Here is a 24,388-nt window from a genome sequence, read left to right on the forward strand (position 1 = left end):
GCAGCTTAAATATAGTGAACACACAGAGCTAAGAAAACCCACAAATCTAAACACATACAGTGTATTTTATACACTTTGAGACATTAAATGATAAATTCATCTCATGTGTGAAAGTACAGCTACTTTCTTGTCCATGCTGAGTTCAAGGCTCAAGCACACAACTAAACTGCTGTAACTTGGAGGTAAGTTATATTCCATTACAACTAGAAAAGACTGAAGGGCTTTTAGAGCATAAATTAACAGCATTCTGTGACAACGCTGGCATGTTACACACTTTCTGGCCATACTCAGCCCACAGGGGAATGGAGCAAATCTGTTGCTTCTATTTAGACAAAAGCATAATCTGAATTTAAAATTGTTTTGTTAGTACGAAGATAAATCAGGATCTAACCATTTCAGTTACCTAACAAAAGGTTCTCCAGCTTGCTACTTTTCATAGTCACACAGACATGCTGACAGTTTTGCCCTAACTTTTCAAGTTCACACAACTCAAAAATAGTAACATATTCTTGCCTTACATATAAATTTACGCTGCAACTTCATTTTTCAAGCTGTTTTGCAGACACCTTATCTCTCAGTAGCCTCACAGACATGAGACACTCAAACTATGCATGTATCCATTTCATTCAAATTCATGCATTCTAATGTAAGTACATACTGATTGCTGCATGTCTGTATGTGCAAAGGTGATGTTTCTAAGAACCTGTAATTGATCTGAGAGCACATATTGACCCTGGGATACTGAAAATAAAGACATACACAAAAAATCTCACCTCAAAAACCAACCAACCAACCAAAAAAAAAACCCTAAGACTGTCCAAGAATCATTCTTATCTGTATACTTTAAAAAAAAACTAGCAATGATTCCTATTTGCCTACTCATAAGAATCTTCCCTCTAGAAAAATACAACTGTCTACATGGAATGCAGAGGAAAAAACCAAACCAAACAAAAGACCAAAACCACCCCCACAGCAGTATTTTAATGAAAAATAAAAAAGAAAACAACCTGCCTAACTGAGTACTTCAGGTACTCAGGCAGAAAAGCCTACCCTAGCTACTTCAGACACGTTACTGGGGTTGTTCACCTATTACAACAGGCTAATAATTGCTAAGAAACCATATTTTAGAACAGCTATCCAGCATCTTCTATAAAAATAAAAGCAGTATTTTAGAAAGCAAAAAGGCAAGCAAGAAGTATATCTTGTGTATCAAAAATTTACACACATTTTCACTAGACATGTGAAATTCTAAGGCAGAGGTCTAAAGAAGAAAACTTTCCTGTGGCAAATACCCATTTTTGAGGAAGTGCACAGCACTTTAAAACAAAAATATTTAGATTAAACTTTCACAAATCTATCTGGAATCCAAGTACAATTAAGTATCTGGACAGTATACTCTGTCAGTCTGTGTTTAGGTCTCAGAATCTAAAAGTTCTGAGTCTGGTTTTAGTCCAGCAACGACAGATCTTTGGGTAAGGCACACATGCTTCTGCAGGACAGATAAAACTGAGTTAAGGGACACAAATAATAGTTCTAATAGCCAAGTTTTATTAGCAGTCTAAGACTATTCAGTCCTAAATATTTAAACAGGTTCACTGACTCATTTGAACGTAAACATACTTGTAGGTTCTCTCTCTAGGAACTTGGCAAGCAAGCAAAAATTTTCTGAACTCCACTTAGCCACTTCCTCCCACTTAATCTAAGCATTTACAAAACTCATCTGCTGAATCGAAGGTCTGACTGGACTTTCTTCTCCAAAGACTCCAACCACAGGCTTAGGAAAGATTAGGAGGAAAAAGCAACAAAACAAGGGGATTTGCTGTCACTTTTAGGAAAGGAACATAACCTTCTCTGATATTCTTAGTTTCTCATCATTTTCCTACCAGAGTTGTCATAAAACAATGCTAACTCATCCAAGTGTTCTTGCAGTAGAAGACAGACCAGTAATACTGCCAAGTTACTCTTACTGAACAGGTCATGTTCCCTTTCCAGGTTGTCTTTATTTACAATGAAATGTCATTGCTTGGTCCCATGCTGACAATCACTTGGCAGAACTCGGTTTGTCTTTTACTCTTCCACTGATGTGGCATTTTCCATTGCCAAGAAAGTGCAGATCTTGAGAAACAATGAATGGTTGTTTGAAAATCTGCTAGCTCCAGCTAAAGCACAGTGTTCTCTCCTTCACTTCTTGTTTCTTGACACCACACTGTGATTTCTTGGCTCTTGATGCAAGAGCACATTTGCATGCAGCGCAGAGGCTAGATCCAAGAAACTCTGAAAGCCTGGAGTATTTACAGTCTGAAAGACTGACATCCTTGACCATGCAAGGTGGACAAGTGCTAACAGAAATTTCTAATTGAAACGATCTGAGATAAAAAGCTTTATTGTCTCACTCCCCAGCAACAAAACTTTAGCCAAAAGCATCTTGTCTGAGATGACCTCTCTCTAGCATGACACCTATTCACCTGTTGGCTCCAGGGATAAACCTTCAGCGTGACAGCACTGAAGTTTTCAGAGGCCCATCTCATGCAGTAGGACACTTTTCTCACAAATGTCATCACCCTCAAACAGAAATTGGTTTTCAAGAACAAAAGCAGTGACGATGCAAACACCATACAAAAGAAAACATGAGAAGCAAGAAATATAGTGGGACTACCATTCCGTTATCCATGCTTAGCACTGTCCTTGAATGCAGGTTCAATACCACTGGGACAGAGAGCTAAAACACCAGGGAAAAATGTTTTGAAAGGAGTGAGAAGACAGGGAAGGAAACAGAGGGCATCATCTTTCCAGTCCATAATGGCTTGAAAATAAGTGTTAAGAGTCTAGTGCACGATTTCTGCTTTAACAAAATTGCTGGGAAAAAGTCCTATGTAGATTCCTGAGACACCTTCCTCTCATCCAAAATACTCATCTGGAGATTTTGAGCTGAGCAGACAAGCTGACTGACATGATTTTTATAACATCATATAGAACTTTTTAAAGTCCTGTATGATAGTAAGACACACTGCTCATATTCTTTATTTCTCCTACTCCTATTCCAATTACTTTTTTCCCCTTAGAACTGTTATCTATCATACACAGTGGTGTACTGTTCACCCGCAAGCAACTAGAGTGGAAGGGACTGAAAAAATGCATCATCCACTAGCAGGAAAACATTTAAAGCAGCAGTAAAAAATAAATCTCAAATTCTTTCCTCATTCTATAGAACCTTGAAAAAAAAAAAAGTTCAAAGCCTTGGCTATTCTGGCTACTTGACTGAAAACAAATGAAGATTTGAATAAACAAAACCTATTAACAACTAGTTGAAACCAATAGTAAGAAACAACTAATAAGAAACTACATAACCAATGAAAGCCAGAAATACAAAGACTAGAAAATAGTAACAAAGTCTGTATTAAAATAATGCCTTCAATAAACTTACTAAAATGCCAACATCAACAGCTAAAGAAGTCTGATAAGAAGGTGCCAGTCAGAAAATATTTCCATTTAAAAATGTTTACACTTCTTGCTACAAAGGTAAAAATAGCTTTTGGAGGCAATCAAGTGCTTCAGATCATGGAAACAATGCAAGAACTGCCTTCAATGCTTAAAAGAATTTCAGGAGGATGGGAGAGTCATATTCTCATTATTAGTGGTTTACTTCTAGAGTAAAATCAATAAATAAAAAATACAATAAGCATTACCTCCATGTCTCAAAGGGTATTAAAACAATCATTTTCTTAGGCAGTCTCTTGAGAACAGGATGTCATTGCTGTATCTAAAGGAAGGCCAACAGCATCCTGGCCTGGGTCAGGAATAGCATGTCCAGCAAGGCTAGGGAAGTGATTGTGCCTCTTTGCACTGGTGAGGCTGCACCTCAAACACTGAGTTCAGCTTTGGGCCCCCACTACAAGGAAGACATTGAGTTTTCACAAAGTGTCCAGAGAAGGGAAACAGAATTGGTGAAGGGTGTAGAGAACAGGTGTTACGAGAAGCAGCTGAGGGAACAGAACAGGTGTTACGAGAAGCAGCCGAGGGAACTAGGATTGTTTGGCCTGGAGAAAAGGAGGCTGAGGGCAGACCTTACTGCTCTCTACAAGTACTAGAAAGGCTGTAGCGAGGTGAGGGCTCATCTACTCTCTCAAGTAACTAGGGGTAGAGAGGAAACTGCATCAAGTTGTGTAAGGAGAGGTTTATATTGGGTATTAGGAAAAAATTCTTATGAAAAAGTGGTCAGGCACTGGAAAAGCCTGCCCAGGGAAGTAGTGGAGTCACTGTCCTGGAGGTGTTAAAAAAAACATGTAGACACAGCATTTTAGCTTGCTGGGCATGGTGGTGTGCTGATAATTGGACTTGATCTTCAAGGCCTTTTCCAACTTTGAAGATTCTAAATCTAATCTAATGTAAGCTAACTCTAACTTGAGATGCTGAAGAAAAACATTTGCCAGTATTTTTTAATGTGGCTGACCCAAGATTTTCATAGAATTGGAAAACCTTTCCTTTTGTTGAATTGCTAGCCAAATTCTAAACACACTGCAGTTCCTGTAATCCATACATGCAGGCAAGCATAATAAAGTACAACTGATGCATTTGTTGGCTCTTGTCTATTTCACATGCTACATAAATCTTAATTTACCATATCACTGATTTGGTAGAAATGAAACTTAAATTAATTCTTCATTTTGGCCTTCTGACAACATGAGCTCAAGAAGCCAGCTTTGAGGAAACAAAAGCATTTCAAAGATTTTGGTTAAAAAAAAATACTAACTGCTAATGATGCAACAGGAACAAAATAACTCAAAATGATGCAATAAACATATGAAAGAAACAGTTGTTATGCTCACATTGCTTTGTCCCCTCTAAGCAGATCTGAGCTAGCCTAAATTGTTAGCAGTCTGAAGTTACTCATCCAGCCAAGCACTGAGCTGTTGGATCTATCAGGTCTATATGTTGGATCATTGACCTCACAGTCTGTTCTAGCTGTTAAAGAAGAAAGTCACAGCTTCTACAGTTCTAACCTGTAATCATTCCCTTTGATGTCTGATGAAGGTCATTCTACCCTCACTTAGACTATTAGAAAAAGTATTTACTAAAACATCCTAGGCCTTAATAAAAATTCTAAACATAAGCACTATTAAACCACACCTGGTTTTCTTTTCTATATTCCTTTCCTCAGTTTTGTAGTCTTTCTCCCTGACAAAGTCAGAATTTGCCTGGGTGCACACATCAAGCATATACACATAAATGCATATTAAACAACCAAACCACATATAGACATACACACCACACAGAAACACAGCAGGTACTATACAGCTGAAGCTGAGAATTCTGATAGTTTAAACTTTCATAGATATAGCTGTCTGCAGGAAAAGATACTGTATCTTATAGAAGGGAGAAAAACAATAGCAAATATTGTGTCTATGAAAGGTTAGCTCCCTCCCTCTATGCCTAAGTGACTGTGTAAATGTCCATTTGGGTATTTCTTCACACCTTCTCATACTGAACTGACCAATTTTAAATGGCAAGAGCATTGGAGTAGACAAAACACATAAAGGTTTCCCAACTCTCAACAAACAACTGAAGCACATCTTATTTTCTGTGTTGTAAGTTTAAGCATCCAGTATTAAATGTATCCACTGCAGCAGCCTCTTCCAAACTGCCATGGATCATATGCATCACAATGCCAAGGTTCATTTACTTCATCACTTGCTGGTCTTACTTCTATTCTTCATTTTACTTACATAATTAAAGAAGCTTTAAAAAACAGTTCATAGAATGGTTTAGGTTGGAACGGACATCAAAGCTCATCTAGTTCTAACACTCCACATTAGGCAGGGACACCTCCCACTAGAACAGGTCGCTCAAGGCCTCATCCAACCTATCCATGAACACCTCCAAGGAGGGAGCATCCACAGCCTCCCTGGGCAACCTGTGCCAGTGTCTCACCACACTCACTGTAAAGAACTTCTTCCTATCATCCAGTCTAAATCTCCTCTCTTCCAGCTTAAACCCATTGCTCCTCATCCTGTCATTACAAGACCTTGTCAATAGTCCCTCCCAGCCTTTCTGTAGGCTCCCTTCAGATACTGGAAGGCCACTACAAGGTCTCCTTGAAGCCTTCTCCAGGCTGAAGAGCCCCAACTCTCATAGCCTGTCCCCATAGGAGAGGTGCTCCAGCCCTCCGATCACCTTCCTGGCCCTGCTCTGGCCTCCCTCCAGCAGTTCCATTTCTTTCCTGTGCTGGGGACTCCAGAAGGACAGACAGTGTTCCAGGTGGGGGTTGTCTACAATTAAGTCAGAATGACTTTTCTCAGTTCTTAGTTCAGATTCACACTTTATCTCCTACAATCTAGCGTATTCATCCTTTTTGCTCAAATCCTTTTCGATGGCTACAAGTTCTTTCAAATACCAAGGCCTTTCAAACAGGCCTTGAATAAACATGTTTTAAATGTTATGTAAGTCCCAGACAGATCCTACCTCTGGCAGGAAAGATATTCACACCCTCTTTGGTTCTAGGACCCTTGGAACTTCAGTACAACCAACATCACCAATTAACTCTCTTGATTTGTCAAAGTTTGCCTCTCTACAATTGAGAATTCCAACCCCGACTCTGATTGCTCCTCCACTGCTCTTTATTTAACCTGGTTTAAAAGGCGATCCACGATCAGAAGCCGATCAACAAACCAGTTCTCAGCGCCTTTTGCACTACTTACTGAGAGCAAGCCTAAAGCAATTAAGTGCTTATTTGGTAAGCTTACAGTAGTTTTATGTAAAGCCAACTGGATGGCTACATGTCCTTCCCAAAAGGTGCTGCTAAAGAAACCCATCCGTGACCTAATCCCAACAGCACCTCTCGGCAAGCAATATCCTTCCCCCCGATCCAACTTGTGGTGCATGGCCGACACCATCAACAGCTGTTACAACTTTCTTTTCTTGAAGCAATGACACTTCCCTCTTTGTTTCTCCACAATCTTTTTCCATTGCTTTACAGACTATCCCATGTCACTCTGTCACATTTATTTCTGCCACCTGAACTGTTTTAGCTCTGCTACCTCACATTCGGCTGGATCGTTACTCCGCCACGTTCTACTTACCCCAGGTCTGCTTTCATGTCCTTCAGCATTAGTTCAGCCCAAACGGCTTCTGATCGTGCACAAACATAACTGTCCACAGACCTTACTCGGCTCAGAACCTGGAGCAAAGTCTCTTTGCTAACTGCGCCCGCTCTTCTTATCCGCTAATAATAGAAGCTTCATCTCCACAAGGAAGCACAAAGCAAACCTCCCACCTCTCAACATAAATCCTCGGCCTTCCAAGCGTCCTTCCTCCTCGTTCAATCTGTAATTGGCTAACAAGCTGAACCTGTCCACAAGTACTGCGAAGCTTCCCACGCCCTGAGCACGCTCGCAGACAGAGGCCTCCACCACCCCCGCAGCTCACGCCTGACAGAAGCTGCGAGCACTGCTATCAGCCACTTACGGAACAGCGCCCTGGGAAGCACAGCCCGCGAGTGGGGTGCGCCACGGCGGCACAGGGAGGAAAGGCCGCCGTACCCCGACCGGAGCGGCTTCGATCGGCGGCTGCCAGGCCCCGGGCCCGGCACACGCAGACGGCCGCCGCCGTACCCCGAGCGGAGCGGCTTCGATCGGCGGCTGCCCAGAACCCGGGCCCGGCACACGCAGACGGCCGCCGCCGTACCCCGAGCGGAGCGGCTTCGAGCGGCGGCTGCCCAGGCCCCGGGCCCGGCACACGCAGACGGCCGCCGCCGTACCCCGAGCGGAGCGGCTTCGATCGGCGGCTGCCAGGCCCCGGGCCCGGCACGCGCAGACGGCCGCCGCGCACCCTCAGCCAACGGCGGCGGCGCGGGGCGGGTGGCGCTCGAGCGCACCGCCCCCCCGGCAGCGGCGGGCGCCAGGCGGGGCGGGTCGCGCCGGGGTGCCGCGTAGCGGTGCAGCCGCCGCCGTGCCGCTGTGCTCCTGGCGGGGAGGCGCGCAGGGCACCGTCCGCGGGAAGGGAGCGGGGCGGGGGGCAAACAGTGGCGACCTCCTTCCTCCGCCACCTACCTTCCCCGCAAGCGGCGCGGCCGCAGCTCCTCCCTCCAGTGAGGCGAGGGGAAGATGCCGCCGCGCTCCGGCGCCTCCTCGACAGCGAAGGGATGGGGGGAGGGAAGGGGCTTAGCACCTCCCAGGGATCCACCTACTGCAGTGGCAGCGCGGGGAGCCGCAGGCTCTGTCCTCGGAGCGCGGCGTAGGTACGGGCCTTGAGACGGCTACCCAACCGCATCTCGGCCCTTACTGCAGAGCGGGTTTCTTTCTACCGAGGGGTGCTTCGCTCTGCTGAGCCGAGGCAGAGAGCAGCCAAGAGAATTCCTTTGTCTCCCCTGCCTAGGGCCGTCTCTTTTGATGGTGTGGCTGCCTTGGGAGGACTTTAGATGCTCCGATGGCGAATGGTTTGAGGGATGTAGTGCCACTTTCCACCAAGCCTCAAGCTGTTGCCTGAGCCTAAATACATGTGGCAACGCCACGCAGTGGGAGGCGTTCTCTGTTTCTGCTAACACTTAGACAGTCCCCAAAAGCATAGACTTTTTTTTTCTTTCTCTAAAAGCAACAGCTGACAGTTTGCTTGGTTATGTCTCTTACCCAGATTGTGCTCAAATCCTGCTGTCTTGCTACGGGACACGTCCAGAGACCTTTGCTTGTGGCATTCAATGACATTACTGCAGTGGTTTGTTCTCTGCCACTGCCGGTAGTGTTCTGTGGAGTCGTTATCTCCTTTCTGTCCATCCATTACTATTCTTTACACTTCCGAATGTGTTCTGTTCACACTGTAACCTGCAAAGGATGCACGTTTTGTTAGCCCAATTATTTTGATTCTTCCAAGATAAAATTGAGAGTGTTTGCTTGTTTGTTTTGCCAGGAGTGGTTTGCTCATTTGAAAGATATATCCCTAATGGTTTGCGTGGAGCATGGTTTGGAAGGCAATGAACTTTTTGGGCACTGGGAGCACTAAGGACTATATGTGGTGCCCAACAGTTCTTTCTTTAATTGAAATAAAGTCACTCTAGAACACAAAGCAACCTTGTTGTCTGCTACCATTTTCCCTTCACAGTTCAGGTGGAGAAGACTTGCTGGGTCTCTGATGCATGTGTAAATACAACAATCTACCTTGTCATTTCAGTCAAGCAGGTGGTGGTAACTAGAGCCAGTTGAAGCTATTAATTTTCAGACTGACAGTAAAGCAAAGAGTAATTATCCCCTAAAACAAGTTTCATCATGGTCTGTGAGCTGTTTATTGATCCTTCTGTGCAGGTTAGAAGATAGTACTGGACATTTTTCTGAAAGTTATACTCTATTTAACTCAAGGAAATGCTGCATACAGAGCTAGGCTGAGGTCACAGAATCAATGGGACAGATGGTGCGTTTGACTCACTAAAAGTGCAAGTTCAATACAGTGACTTCCTTATGTCTAGAAGCAGTGAGCACAGATCCACAAGCAAACTGCACTCTGGAACATGTAGGCAAAGGACTGAAGTCAGTGAGCAAAAACTGAAAGAGTAATGCTAGAGGATGTAGAAGTGAAAAAGGTTAGTATTGGTCCTCAGTGCATAAAGAGAGCAATCAAGAGTAGCTAAGTGATAATCTTCCTCCAGCAATTGGTATTATAAACCAACTAAGACATTGCATAAAATACTACTATACATTTGAAAATGGGATAGGTTGTGTGAAGATGAGCAATGGTTTGATAATAAGAGATTCTTTGTTTACTTCATTTAAAATGGCTTAAAGGTGATTAGCTCTTACAGGCTCCTTACAATGAGAAAGCATTTCAATTTAATGGGAAACCCCATAACAAGAAGCAATGGAGAAACACTAAAATTCAAACCAGAAATGGAGCACAAATTCATCAGCTTTCTAGTGAAAGAGGAAAGTGGTCTCTGTTTCTTATGACTTCAAGTAAAAGCCCAGTCCAGTTGTTTATGCCTTTCCTTACATGCCAATTCTACACTTGTCTCATTTTCTTCCTCCCATTTGAGCTGTGTCCAGTTTGTTTTTCTTTTCTCTTAAAGGTAAGGTCAGACGTAAAGCCCAGCAGCACAGTCTAGCAGAAAGGAACCTAGGGGTTGTAACTGATAAGCAGCTGAATGTGAGCAAGCAGTGTGCCCAGGTGGCCAAGAAAGCCAGTGGCATCCTAGCTTGTATTAGAAATGTTGTGTCCAGCAGGAGTAGGGAGGTGATTGTCCCCTTGTACTCTGCTCTGGTGAGGACACAACTCGAGTGTCGTGCTCAGTTTTAGGCACCTCATAACAAAAGGGATATTGTGGTGCTGGAGCAGGTGCAGAGGAGGGCAGTGAAGCTGGTGAAGGGCCTGGAGAATAAATGTTATGAAGTGACTGAAGATGCTGGGGCTGTTTAGTTTGAAAAAGAAGAGGCTGAGGGGAATAAACCTTTTATTGTGCTGTTTCTTGGTCTGCCAACAGGAAGGAAGTGAGAAAGCCAGGAGTCCTTTCAGGTCAAAGTAAAACCAATTACTGACCTCAGTAGCAGAGTTCCTGTTACCTGGGCTGTGCCTTTGGGGATTGACATTTCGGTTATGAGCATTAGGGGAAACTTGTTGTCTGTGGAGTTATTAGACAGCATAAGAGCCTATTTTAACCTTTCCAGAAGCAAATTAATCTAAATGGAAGGGAACTGTAGACTGAGTTCTTTCAACAGGTGTGAGACACAAGTTTAAGAGAATTAGGGCTGAGTTTATGTGAAGCTTTTAGAGCTGAAACAGTGCAAATTAAAGAAAGGGGAAGTTGCCAAGAAGCAGATATTTAGCAAGAGTTGTCTTCTTCTGTTGGACGAAGGTAAAAAGAAGCAATTGGGCATTTTAATATGCTTTCAGGTTGCTTCCTGACAGTAAAAAGCATCTTAGCAGAAGAAGTCTGAGGAGCCTCATTTATGCTGATGGATCCATGAATTTTCAAACCCATGAAGTCTTATTATGTTTTCTGACTATATCCCTGTTTCATTTCAAGGGTAGACTTCAGCATGAAGTACCTTAGAGTCACTGTGGATCAATACATCAAATAATTTTGCAGTGACAAGATGGTTTTCCATTGTTAAGTAGCTTTACCTTGGCTGGTTTGCCTTTTAATGTGTTTTTTTCTTCTGAGGGTGACCAAGAGCTAAGCCATCCTTAAAATTCTAATTGCATTATCTTGATGCTACCTTGCTCTGTTCTTTGCAGCTTGCTTCATTGATCCTTACGATAATATTAGCCCACTATGATAGACTCAAATAATATTAGAGATCAATAGTACTAGCTTTTCTTCAGTTAGTTTTGCTTCCCACATTTTAACTGACAGATTTATATGGTTTGATGGCTACACCAGTCACATACAGAGGAAAGGAGATATTTCTGTAGCTCCTGATTGTATGTCAGACATTTCACATCACAACATCTTTCATTTAGAGGTACTCATAGCTGTGGACCTTACTCAAATAATAGAATGGGAAAATCCATTGCTATATGTTGTGACAACTTTGTTCCTGGTAGTTAGCAATTATTTTGTCCAAACAAATGGATTGTATACACCTCTGCAAATTTGTCATGGTTCTTTACAAAGGTTTCATGAACAACCTGGATGATACTAATTACGTTTTTGGTTGATGAGAAGCTGGAAAGGAGTAGCAGTGCACTGGAAAGCAGTCTAATTTTAACTGCTACAGTAACATCATGTCATTGCTAAACAAGCAAACATCATACTAGGATGTTTAAAAATAGCATCTTCAGATAGAAAAGAAATGCTGCTTTTTTTTTCCTCCCCCCTGTGGAAGTTTCAAAGGAATATTATTCCCAGCTATGGGAGCTCCAGAAAGTTGTGGAACACTTTTGGAAAGTTATGTTTCAAGAAAGCTGTAAAGCAACTGAGTGGGAAAGCTAAATTTACTAAACAATTAAAGCAGAGCCCACGGAGGGCTTCTCAGACTGAAGAGGAAAGGACTGAAAGTAAAGAATATTTTGAAGAAGGGAAAATGCTATTGCAGAGGAAAGGGATTTCCTCCCCCCCCTCCCCCCATGATCAGGAGGAAAAATGAAATAAAGGAGACTTGGCTTTTGCAATAAGGAAAATGCTCTCACACTAACAGTAAGGAGGTTGTGAATAGATTGCCCAGTGAGGGTGTAGTTTCCATCACTGGAGACTGTATCAGCAATATAATAACTTCTGTTCATTGTAATTCAGGTCATGGAAGACAATCAGACAACCTGTTCAAGTCCTTGCCACTTATAAGATTCTCCTAAATTAACAAGCATATATACCAAATACACTCCTAAATTAAGAAGCATATATACCAAATACACTCCTAAATTAACAAGCATATATACCAAATACACTCCTAAATTAACAAGCATATATACCAAATACACTCCTAAATTAAGAAGCATATATACCAAATACACTCCTAAATTAACAAGCATATACCAAATACACTCCTAAATTAAGAAGCATATATACCAAATACACTCCTAAATTAACAAGCATATACCCAAATACACTCCTAAATTAACAAGCATATATACCAAATACACTCCTAAATTAACAAGCATATATACCAAATACACTCCTAAATTAAGAAGCATATATACCAAATACACTCCTAAATTAACAAGCATATACCAAATACACTCCTAAATTAACAAGCATATATACCAAATACACTCCTAAATTAACAAGCATATATACCAAATACACTCCTAAATTAAGAAGCATATATACCAAATACACTCCTAAATTAACAAGCATATACCAAATACACTCCTAAATTAACAAGCATATATACCAAATACACTCCTAAATTAACAAGCATATACCAAATACACTCCTAAATTAAGAAGCATATATACCAAATACACTCCTAAATTAACAAGCATATACCAAATACACTCCTAAATTAACAAGCATATATACCAAATACACTCCTAAATTAACAAGCATGTACCAAATACACTCCTAAATTAACAAGCATATATACCAAATACACTCCTAAATTAACAAGCATATACCAAATACACTCCTAAATTAACAAGCATATATACCAAATACACTCCTAAATTAAGAAGCATATATACCAAATACACTCCTAAATTAACAAGCATATATACCAAATACACTCCTAAATTAACAAGCATATACCAAATACACTCCTAAATTAACAAGCATATACCAAATACATTTCCATGCATTCACAATCAGTTACTATTCAGAAATAACACAGAAATCCAGTCCTCCTACCCTGGACAAAGAAAGCCCAGAAGGGGCCAACACCACCTTCTTCTCTCCCCCCAGATAGCAAACCAGCAAGATCTCATCTGGTGTCTGGTTAGTCAAGGTTAGTATTCAGTCATACACAGAGGGGCAGTGGAGGAGGTGGAAGACAGAAGGTAAAGGGAACAAAGAGTGAGAAATTGTTTAGGCATTGCCATTTTATCCCTTTTTAGCAAACCAGTGCATGACCCAGACTTTATTGTTACTTTCCTTATATAACAAAAGCTCTGCTCATTCATTCTATATTCAAAATAATGTCCAGAAAGTTCCTCTCTCTCGTTTATAATTTAGACAATTATAACAGAATTTAATGAGTGTACATGCAGCTTCTGAAAGCATTTGTCTCTTCAGGTTACTTTGGACTACCTACAGAGAAGAAAGCAGAACAGAAGCTAGAACTGTGAACGTTTTCTGCAAGTACTGTTCTTTAATTCCTTGCAAAGAAGCTATTTCTAGCACCACAGACATTCTTTTTCCTACAAAAAGTGTTACAGACAGGAAATGTTTTGGATAGCACAACAACATTTCCTGATAAACATTTTATCACAGCCTGATAACCATTTCCTGTTGGTAGGGTTTGCTTTGACTACTGTCATTCTGTTGTCTTTCTTGCTATAATTAACACACCTATGTGATCTGGCTAAGTGTGCTCATCCTGTCAAACAAAGTCAGACAGTTATAATGTGATGCAAGTGTTTATACTGTTCATTGCCCTTCATTTAATCTTTATATGGGGCATCAAATGAAATAGCTGTACACATGCAGCCTTCTGGGGACTGTGAAATCCCAGAAGGGTGGAGGTTCCTCAGTATTCCCAATAGTGCATTGCCTATTGTGGTCTCAGTCATTCTGGTAAGCTTCTAAAACACCTTTAGAGAAGAACATGAACTTCATGTAGGGTCTAACTGTTCAGTGTGAACTTGGACATGAATTGTCCTGGAAGGGTATCTGAAGAAATTTGGCACTTTGTAAGGAGCTTTAAAGCTTCCTGCAAACGACTGTTGAAATGGGACTGTGTTCAAGTGTCATGTTTTCAGTGAACAGTACCACTTGTGCCATTTTTGGAGTTACCTACTTTAGTGACAAGAGGCAAGCAGTGTCACCTACATACAGCTGATTCTTGTTCTCAATCACACAAAGATCACAGACAGATTTGACTACATTTCTACTACATAGCAGGTGGCCAAGCCTAGGCATCTGGCCCTGAAGCCTAGATGCATATGCTAGCTTGTGTCCATGTTATTTGGGGCTGCATTTCTCTTAAGGTCAGACTGGCCAATTTGCACTGCATAGCTCTTGGTTGTGAAGCTGCTCTGTGCTGTTTTAACATCGTTTGACCTTCAGACACAATACTTAAAATGCCCAGGGTGTGTGTGTGTGTGAGGCTGGGTGTGCACAAGAGGGGGTCCGCTCATTATGTTTGGAAGTGACCATTTATTGTCTTTTGTTTAAAGGTTTTGACCTCTTAAATGTGGTTTGGTTTGAAGTTGTCTTCCTCACGTTTTTCAAAGAAAAGTGGACTTAAGGCACATTACTGGAAGCATGAAGTGTTTGAAGGGGCAAAGCCTGTTGAGACACCATTGAGAGAGTCTGTAGGGAGCAGTCTTGCAGCAGTGTTGTCCATAGAACCCACTGCAAACAGTGCATTATTCCTGAACTGTGCTGGTTGACACAAGCCAAGCCTAACAGGAAATCAGATAAGAAGCAGCCTGGATGTTTAGGGGTCAAGTGTTCAGGCTGTCGTGTCCAGCTATAATGGGTTACAGAGCTGCACTTAAGCTTTGCCTTTTCTTTCTACTATGAAGGCATGAGGAAAGATTGTGGAGGTCAAGGCTGTAAGCAAAGGTAGAGTTGAATTAGAAGGAAAAGTGTAGAGTTGAATTAGAAGGAAAAGTGTAGAGTTGAATTAGAAGGAAAAGTGTGGAGTTGAATTAGAAGGAAAAATACTCTTATTGGTGCGTTGCAGGTAGGTATATTTTGCATGCTGATCTTTCAGAACAATATCCAAAGCAGCAGAATCTGAAAAGGAATTAAAGTTGTTTGTTTGGGTTTTTTTTTAGATTAGACTGGAAAAGACTGGACAAAGTGCTCCTGCAAAGAGCTGATCCAAGTCATGCAGCTCAGCACTGACTGCTATTCAGGCATCTGAAAGAAGCTGACACTGATGTTACCATCTGGGCCTCTCGATGAGGATGGGTATAGAAATTTTAAGTGTTTGTGGAACAGGAAAATGAATTTGCATCCTTGATTTATAACCAAAATTGGTTAGACTGAATCCAGTAATGGCCAGGATGAAGTAGATTGGTTTTCCATTATCAGACTCTAGCAATAAATAATAAGTAAGGCAGTGTGAAAGCTTTATGTGCATAATTTACCATATCCATTATCATCATCTGCTTTCTGTAGAGCAGACATCTTAGAAACATTTCCTTTGACCTAAAGAATAAAGCAGTTTTAAGGTTCTATATTAAAAGTGCAAAAGTTATGATGCCACATATGTGCTGAGGTATAAAATTTTCACTACATTGCCTGTAATTCTGTAACTGTGTGATTAAAAGACAAAGTAATTGCTGGTTTAAAACTGATGCTTTATACAGTAACCTTATAGCATACAATGGCATTGATAGCTGAGGATTTGTGGGATTTATAATACTTGACACAAAAGTGTTAAAAGCAGTATGGATTTTTTCACTGGCACTAATTTGAAGTCACTCAGTGGGCTGTTGAAAAGCTAAACAAGAGCAAGGAATTGTTGTATGCTAAAAAGAACAATAGAGGTGACAAGAAGAGTGCATTTTATCAGAAAGCAGGAGCAATGTTATCTTATTTCTGATTGCTATCACAATGTGACCTTGTAAAACTGTCAGAAGACTTTTCTGTGTTTTCATACTCCACACTACTTGCAAGAGTTCAAACAAAAAGAGTTTTCCCTTTTGCCATTCAGCTCAGAGAGTTTCCTGTTATAAGTTCCTGCGACTGCTGAAAGTTTGCATGGACAAGTCAAGGGACAGCAGCCAGCTGAGACTGCTGAACAGAGTCTTCAGTTCAGGAAGTCTGTGAGATACAAATGTTCAGAGGCTAAGATAATAATTAAAGGAAGTTTCATATTTGCTTAGCTCATTCTTTTCTAATACTCTCTGCCAAAGACAGATTTTGCTAGTGCTGGAGAGAAAGCACTCACTTTGGTAAAGCTCTGGCCTGACCCTCAATAACTCTTTCTTCAGTCTGTGCCCTCATGTAGAGGATGTTTAATTCTGTGTCTAGCTGAGAGATAACACTGATATGCCCTTTCTGCTTCCTGTGAGGAAATGCTCAGTGCGTTCTGAGACTGGGGGGAGGTTGTGGCGGGGGTTGTGTGGTTTGTTTTTAACGGAAGTATCGTTGCTGTTCGTTGATGTGAGGACTATTCTCTATTAAGGTCAGAGGGACTGATGACTTTGTACTAATCTAGGAAGTGTGATGTAAGACTAGCTGGGCAGCCAGACATGCCCAGACACACACTGGATCTAACACTGAACTTGTTTAAAGCTACACTAGAAGGTATTGAAATTCCTAGCTTAGCAAAGGGAGCGCATCTTGTATAAATGACTATTGCCATTAGAAACGTTAGAGTATTCTTCTATATATGCTTTACAGAGGATGTGCTCCACATACAGATGTTGGCACACTTCAAATGCTGTGCTAATCTGTGCTATCTCGGATCTACAGACGGCGTGAAGTGCTGTGCCTGCGAGAACGAGACGGCCGTGGTTATTAAACAACAACAAACAAAGCAAGACTTTGAAATGAAGGTGAATCCACTGAGAAAAACATCTGAGCCTCCTTGAGGAAGTGAACATCTCTAAAGCATCTGCAGTTATTTATCAGCTTCTTCCTAGCCTTAGTAACCTGCCTTTGAGAACAATTGAGCAGTGAAAGAAAACTTAGTCTAATTCTGACTACATTTCTAACTCTGTTTACTTTAAGCATGTGCCTTGTTATGCACTTTCTGTTGATGCTTCAGCATCTTAATATATCCTATTAGGTTAAAATCTTTGAGTCCTTTCCATCAATGGGTTTAAAATACATAGTTAATTGAAATACTCCTATGTCAGCAGATGGGTTTCTCTGTACTGTATTTAGCACTCTTTGGAGGAAATGAGATCTAGAAATAGAATTTATTATTTGCTTTTTAAAGTCATGTTATGTTTTCCCCCAAAGCAATGTGTAACTGTCAGTTCTCACAACACATGGGGAAAGAAAAGCAAAGGAATTGCTCGAGGGAAATAGCTGGAGCTAAAAAGCTGAAGTTCCTTGGACCAGCCACAGACAATTTGAGTTCTCAGCTTAGTTTGAGATACTCTTGTAACCCTCAATCTTTTCCAGTGACAAGGGTCTCTGAACCACTTCAAGGTTTCCAATGTTCCTTTTTTGTAGACTGGGGAATAGCTCACACTGCACTTCATAGTTTTTTCCTGTGCTTTGATAACTGCAAGTCACAGTGTGTGATGGTTCATCAATCACCCTGTCAGTTTCTCTTCCAATGGAAAAAAGGAAGGTGACTGCAAAATGTGTGATGGAAGCTCTGCCACTCAGGGAGGCATTTGCTGTCAGGAGAGAAGTTGGGATAAAGAAGAAGCCTTGCCAAAATCCTAATTTTATCCTAATTCTAATGTTAAGACCATCCAATTTAAGTAAAATATATTTATTTGAGTTACAGGTACAAATTGTGCTGTACAGTTTAGCACTGGAACAGAATATTTCATTTAACATTCTCAGTTTGCCTCTCATTAATGTTTCAGTGTGCAAAGAGGTCTAGTTTCTCAAGACCTCAGCTGTATTCCACAACCTGTATCCAAATGCTGTTTCTGGATCACCAGTATGCCTGTGGGTCCAATGGCTCTAAGTCCACATTTTTAGGGAAGAAGGTAGAATACACTTGAAAATTTATGCTGGATTAAATTTAAGCACAAAACATTTATGCTATTTATGTTTCAAGGTTAAGGGGTGCACACACCTAACTACAAGTTCGTATAGCCCTACAAAACCAGCAAAGATCTCTTAAGCTTCTGCTGCAATCCTGAAGCTTAAAGCATATCTGAAATTTCTCCCTGAGCATTCGTATCTCTCCTATGCCAGTTTAAGGTTGCTTATTCTTCCCATCTGTCCTGGCTCAAAACAGGGCCAGTGCTTCTCCAGGAAAGACCTTGAACTGGTTTGTCTATTGGCTGAGTGATCTAAGATGGTTTGGAGAGGTCAATCACAGTGAGGCTGGTTCATAGGGCTAATAAACACCTTGAGAAAGTAGGTATGGGTTCCTTTGGACATACAATTTAGGCTGCCTCTAAAGCAGCATATTATGAACAGGTAGTAAATCCAGCACTGAGTTCAGTTTAGAATCATTGATCCTGGAGGTCTCTTCCAACCTCATTGATTCTTCCAGTCCAACCTATCACAGTATCACAGTATCACCAAGGTTGGAAGAGACCTCACAGATCATCAAGTCCAACCCTTTACCACAGTGCCCAAGGCTAGACCATGGCACCAAGTGCCACATCCAACCTTGCCTTGAACTGCCCCAGGGACGACGACTCCACCACCTCCCCAGGCAGCCCATTCCAGTGCCCAATGACTCTCTCAGTGAAGAACTTTCTCCTCACCTCGAGCCGAAATTTCCCCTGGCGCAGCCTGAGGCTGTGTCCTCTTGTTCTGGAGCTGGCCACCTGAGAGAAGAGAGCAACCTCCTCCTGGCCACAACCACCCTTCAGGTAGTTGTAGACAGCAATAAGGTCACCCCTGAGCCTCCTCTTCTCCAGGCTAAACAACCCCAGCTCCCTAAGCCTCTCCTCGTAGGGCTTGTGCTCGACTCAACCAGACCATGGCACTAAGTGCCTCATCCAGGCTTTTCTTCAACACCTCCAGGGATGGCGACTCCACCACCTCCCTGGGCAGCCCATTCCAATGGCAATCACTCTCTCTGTGAAGAGCAGTGCTGACTAATGGGTAGGATGCAGCTCCTCTCACTATTTCAACCATGCTTACACTGAACTCTAAATTGTCCTCCTACTTCTGTCTCTCTGGATGCATCATGTTTAACACAGATTGTGAGGTTGCACGTAAATGCAATTGCTACGTAGGTGCTGGTGGAGCAAAATGGGAGTGCAAGCAGCATAACAGCAAAGAACAAGGGTACGGCACGTGAATGCTGAAGCACTGCTTGATACTTGGAATGTCAGACTGTGAACAAGATTCTATATCCTGTGATTTCCAGATGATTTGGTGACCAAGGAAGTCCTTCAAGACTACTACTATGTGGTCGTAGGACCACCTTACTTCCTGCATGAGTGTGACATACAGGGTGGCCATGCTGCTGCCATTGCTTCAGTGCAGCATCCTACACACTGAACACTGACATCATGGAAAGGCTGCAGCCAGCTTAGTAGAAGAACAGTGCTAAATATGGCTCAGTCTTCCTTAAGCACCTTCCTTAATAATAATTCCTGACCAGCTGAGCCAGTCAGGATGCTTCAACCATCAAAAAGAGCAATAACTATCAGGAGAAACTAAAAAGCCAGAACTTGTCCTAAGCATGGCACTCCATGAGTGAAGGAAGAAAACTTCATCTTCACACAAAAATGTGTAACCTAATGTCTCCTTGATGGCTTTTTCTCATCTCTGCCACAACCTATTTGTTAGGCCTTCTAAGTAGCTCTGCAAAGGCAATTAGAAACGACAACAAACCAAAGAAACAACTTTGGGCCAGTGGAGACATGTAGAGTTTTTCATAAAGGCACAAAAGAAGGAAGAATGAAGCCCAGCAGTCTCTTCGGCATTGTATAACAGCAAGTCAGCTGTAGAGATTAGCCCACAGATCTCTGGTAATCCTTCTTGGTAACCACCATCTCTGGTGTCTGTCTTAAAGACTCTTCTATCATTTCCCTTAGAGAAAATGCTCAGGGAGGAGGAAGTCTGCCCTCTGTGTCAGCACCTGGCTGTTGCCAGGACACGAGTCTATGCACACAGACGTTAAGCTCTTTAGGGCTAAGCAGTAATTTGCCAGCTGACTGGTGCCTTGCTGCCAGGGGACTGAAGCAAGGCTTGCGACTTCTAAGAGTATTGCCTGCAAGTGACAGAACATGCCACAAGGATAAGGGTGCTGCTTAGCATGATTCAGGGAAGAGAAAAACAAGCAAAACTGAGCCAAACGAGGCGTGGGCAAAAGAGATATTTGTTGATCTGGAAGCCAACTATTGTGTGCAAGCTTCATATTGCAAATGCTGCAGGGGAACTGTTTGAAATTTCAAGAAGGGTTTCTCCTGGCTCTGGTTTGCCAAAAGCATTTCCTTTGTGTGTTCTTGTCCCTTTCAGTGGCTTCACATACAGAGATTTGGTCTTCAAAAGCTCTTTCTTTGGCTTTTATTCATCCTTAGTGAATTTTCTTTTTGAGGAGCTATGGTTACAACCCTGTTTAACCCAGTTCTCTTCTATCCTCTCCTCAGCCTCAGAAAAGAAAATTGTAATCTTTCTTTATGTCTTTTTCCTGGTTCTCTGAACCTAAATGGCTAAGCAGACCTCTAAGTTAACGGGGGAAAAAAGTTGCAGTGAAGCAAAAAAAAACCCAAACAACCAAACAAATGCTGGCTTGCCCTTGGAGAAAACAAATTAGGGACTCATCTGAACTTCACTATTCCAGCCTAAATTAAGGAAGTTTAAAATTACAGTTGAAGCTTTATTTGTTGCTCTTCTTGATCAACAAGAACATTAATAGGTTGTATGAAGCAACACAGGTAAGAATTAAATGATGAAGCAAAAAGTACTGTTCAGACTGTAGCTTAGTCTTTTCAGCACGCTCATACCTTGCTTTCTACTCTATGAGAAAACATTCCAGAGCCAAACAAAAACTACACTAACAAATAAGTATGGACAGAAGTAAACGGATGTGAAGATTGCTAGGCTAAAAGTGAGTCTTTTCACAGTGTGGGACATCAAGAGGCATCTGGCTCAAATCCCCAAAAGCAAAAGGCTTCACAGAACTGCAAAATGAACCTAAGCTGTTCCTTCTTTTATGGTGTGGAAAACTGTGACCTGTGACTCCTGAAGCAGTGATTGGAATTTGCAGTGATGTGAGCTTAGAGAAATGTGTGTGCCTCAGGGAGGCTTGGTGGAGTCCCTACACAAGCAGACATTACAGGTGGAAGCATCTTTCCTCCCTTTAGGTATATACAGGGGAATTCTATGCAGTCACCCACAGTTCTTTTATAAACAGTGGAGAGTAAGAATAATCCTGAGGGGCAATTTCTTTTATTTTAGAAAGACAATGTCTCTTTCTCTCTTCAGATTATGGTAGGAATTTAGGATGGTGACTGTCACAGAAACCCTTGTTTGATGGAGTAAACCCTTCACTGGCTGCTGGGCTTCCTGAGCACCTAAACTGATTGAATGTGCTGAGCTATTGGATGATTCCTCTCTTATTATAACTTGAGATTGTCTGTTTGGAGGTGTGTGTAGAAATACCATAATGTAGATATGAACCACCTGTGATGGCTGAAGTTTTCAGGTGGTTTTCATCAGAGCAAATAGCTTTCATTTACAGAATCACAGAACCTTAGAGGTTGGAAGGGGCCTCCAGAGATCATCAAGTCCAACTCCCCTGCCAAAGCAGGATCACCAAGGGTAGTCCACACAGGAATGCATCCAGGCAGGTTTTGAAAGTCTTGGGAGAAGGAGGCTCCACAGCCTCTCTGGGCAGCCTGTTCCAGTGCTCTGTTGCTCTCACTGTAAGAATGTTTCTCCTCACGTTGAGGTGAAATCTTCTATGCTCAAGTTTGTGCCTTTTGCTCTTTGTCTTGTCCTAGTCTCCTCTCACAGGTAAATAGTGACAAGAGGAAATGGCCTCAAGCTGTGACTGGGTAGACTTAGAGTGGGTATTAGGGAACATTTTTTCACAGCAGGAGTGGTCAGGCATTGGAATGAGCTGCCCAGTGAGGTGGTTGAGTCACCCACCCTGGATGTGTTTGGAAGTTGTTTGGATGTGGTGCTTGGGGCTATGGTTTAGGGTGAACCTTGTAGAATAGAGGTATCAGTTGGACTTGGTGATCCTGGGGGTCTTTTCCAATCTGAATGTTTCTGTGACTCTGTCTCATTGCTGTGGAGCACCAAGAAGAGATTGGCCTCATCCACTCTACACTCACCCCTCAGATATTCATACACACTGATGAGATCTCCTCTCAGTCTTCTCTTCTCCAGACTACACAGCCCCAGGCCTCTCTGTCTCTCTCCAATAGGGCTGATGCTCAAGTCCCCCGGCCATCCTCATGGCTCTCTGCTGGCCTCATCCAGCAGGTCTCTGTCTCTCTTGAACATTTAATTCTTATTTTCATTCTGAGTTGTGCAAAGAATCAGAAATGTCTGACCTCTGGCATTACCAGGAAAAGCTTAACACAGTCTTTGAACACTTAGGTTTAAACTCACATCGGTAACTTTTCTGGACATCTAAATTACATTTAAGATATTAGACAAAAGAAGTAAACAAAACCATCTCTCTTCAGACCAGTGACATGGAAAATAAACAAAAATTCCTTGGATATCATTTGTTTCCTTATGTACTGGATTACTTAAAATGCAAATTGTTTTCAGAACCCTTAAGCCCCACAATCTAATTGTTGGTGTTTATCCTTGTTACTGCCTAGCTCTGCCTTTTCTGCTCATGCTAATAATAATCCCATGTCTGTTTCTCTCTGTTCCTGTTCCATGGGAGTTCCTCACTCTCTGCATTTTCCTGGGCTTTAAAAACAGCTTTAGAAAAGAGATCCATGTGGTCGCTTCTTTTTTTTGACTCTTCCTTTTGCATCTGCTTAGCAAATGAGTTTTAAACTCCTTGTCCTGAACGAAAGCTCTGTTGGTGAACAAAGAAGCAGACCTAGATCACGACACGTTGCTTCTGCCCCAGTGTTCACTTTTCCGTGGTCCTTCAAGGAGCCCAAGGGTGTATTTGAGTGTTAGTGTAGGATGAGTACATGGGTGCAGATGAAAGCAGGGAACTCAAACCAAGAACTCTGATTTGCCTATTAATTGTCTCTCTAATGTAACAGTTGTCTGTCTGCCTTTTTACTCTTTTTTCCCTCCCCAACTATCTTTTCCCATGCTTTACTTCACTCTTTGAACGAGCTGACAAGAGCTCTTAGGAGTTGTTCAAATAGGCAAGCAGGCTGAGAACAGAATCCATTTGACCTTGGTTAACTTGCCTCAGAATAAGCTTTTCAGGAGGGTTTTAAGAAAAGCATGCAGAATTCCAGGAAGAGTGATCTACAGCCTCCGGGGTTTGATCTGAACTCCTTGAACCCAGAAGGGCTGCTATTTCTGTGTGGATAATGACACACGCTTTGTAGGCACCACAATTAGTGTTACACCTAACTCACATGTGGAAGCCTCAAGTGGGACTATGGCCTCTGTGACCTTGGTGTTTTAAAAGTGTATTTGTGCCTGAGAATGAAAGACAAACCAAATGCAACAAAAAAAAACCAACCCAAACATTCAGTAAAGTTTTCTGTGGCGATTAGAGGTGGCCAAGAGCTTTCCACCAAAGCAGCTATCATCACAAAATGCCAGCTGTTTGAAATGAAAGCTGCCTTTACACAAACCCAGCCAGCCACACGTTTTTGGGTGAGCTTGGTCTGCCTCATGCAGACATCTTTTGCTGGCTGGAGAAGCACCAGGCATAGACACACATCTGTACACAGGGCAAGAACCTCTCTGGAAATTCAAATACTGGGTGTGGAAGCTCTTGTGGTCGATCCTGAAAGCCTTATCATGACCTCCTGCCCCTGCTTGTGGAGTGATTCATATGAACCTGGTTGGGGGAGCTGCTCTGTGTTAGCGCTTCAAATAGGCACATTGGCACTCTGGGACTTGGGCTCTAACTCCAACTAGGGTCTCACCCTGTGAGGGATTTCCTTTTTTAAGGGGGAAACCATGATGCAGCTGGCATTCTTGAGATTTTGTACTAACCACTGAGTAAATGCTGAGCTTAGATACAACCTAAGTTATGAATGCTTTGCTGGAGAATATTTTTCCCACCTTGACTGTGAACATTACATATTTTGAAATTCCTACTTT

At 42.1% G+C, this 24,388-nt stretch overlaps 1 protein-coding gene and 1 long non-coding RNA gene across 5 annotated transcripts in view; one reads left to right on the forward strand and one right to left on the reverse strand.

Annotated features, from left to right (window-relative positions):
• The window catches only part of LOC135192491 (RCC1 and BTB domain-containing protein 2), a 35,435-nt gene extending 27,306 nt beyond the window's left edge, over positions 1 to 8,129 (reverse strand). Inside the window, exon 1 of one of the 4 annotated variants that reach the window (XM_064175706.1) lies at positions 8,046 to 8,129. Coding sequence is in view for 1 of the 4 variants with exons in the window: in XM_064175688.1 (XP_064031758.1) it covers positions 7,077 to 7,105 (29 nt within the window). In the remaining 3 variants the exon portion in view is untranslated. Of the gene's footprint in view, positions 1 to 7,076; positions 7,573 to 7,607; positions 7,671 to 8,045 lie in introns of those variants that run through there. The other 3 variants (XM_064175746.1, XM_064175738.1, XM_064175688.1) reach the window with 3 other exon arrangements.
• LOC135192540 (uncharacterized) lies at positions 7,884 to 17,330 on the forward strand. Its single transcript, XR_010309006.1, has 3 exons — positions 7,884 to 8,233; positions 15,355 to 15,490; positions 17,003 to 17,330. It is a non-coding gene; the product is annotated as an uncharacterized LOC135192540 (long non-coding RNA).
• Positions 17,331 to 24,388: the final 7,058 nt, after the last annotated feature.

The sequence above is a fragment of the Pogoniulus pusillus genome, chromosome 3 (genome assembly GCF_015220805.1).
Source record: "Pogoniulus pusillus isolate bPogPus1 chromosome 3, bPogPus1.pri, whole genome shotgun sequence".
Lineage (NCBI taxonomy): Eukaryota > Metazoa > Chordata > Aves > Piciformes > Lybiidae > Pogoniulus > Pogoniulus pusillus.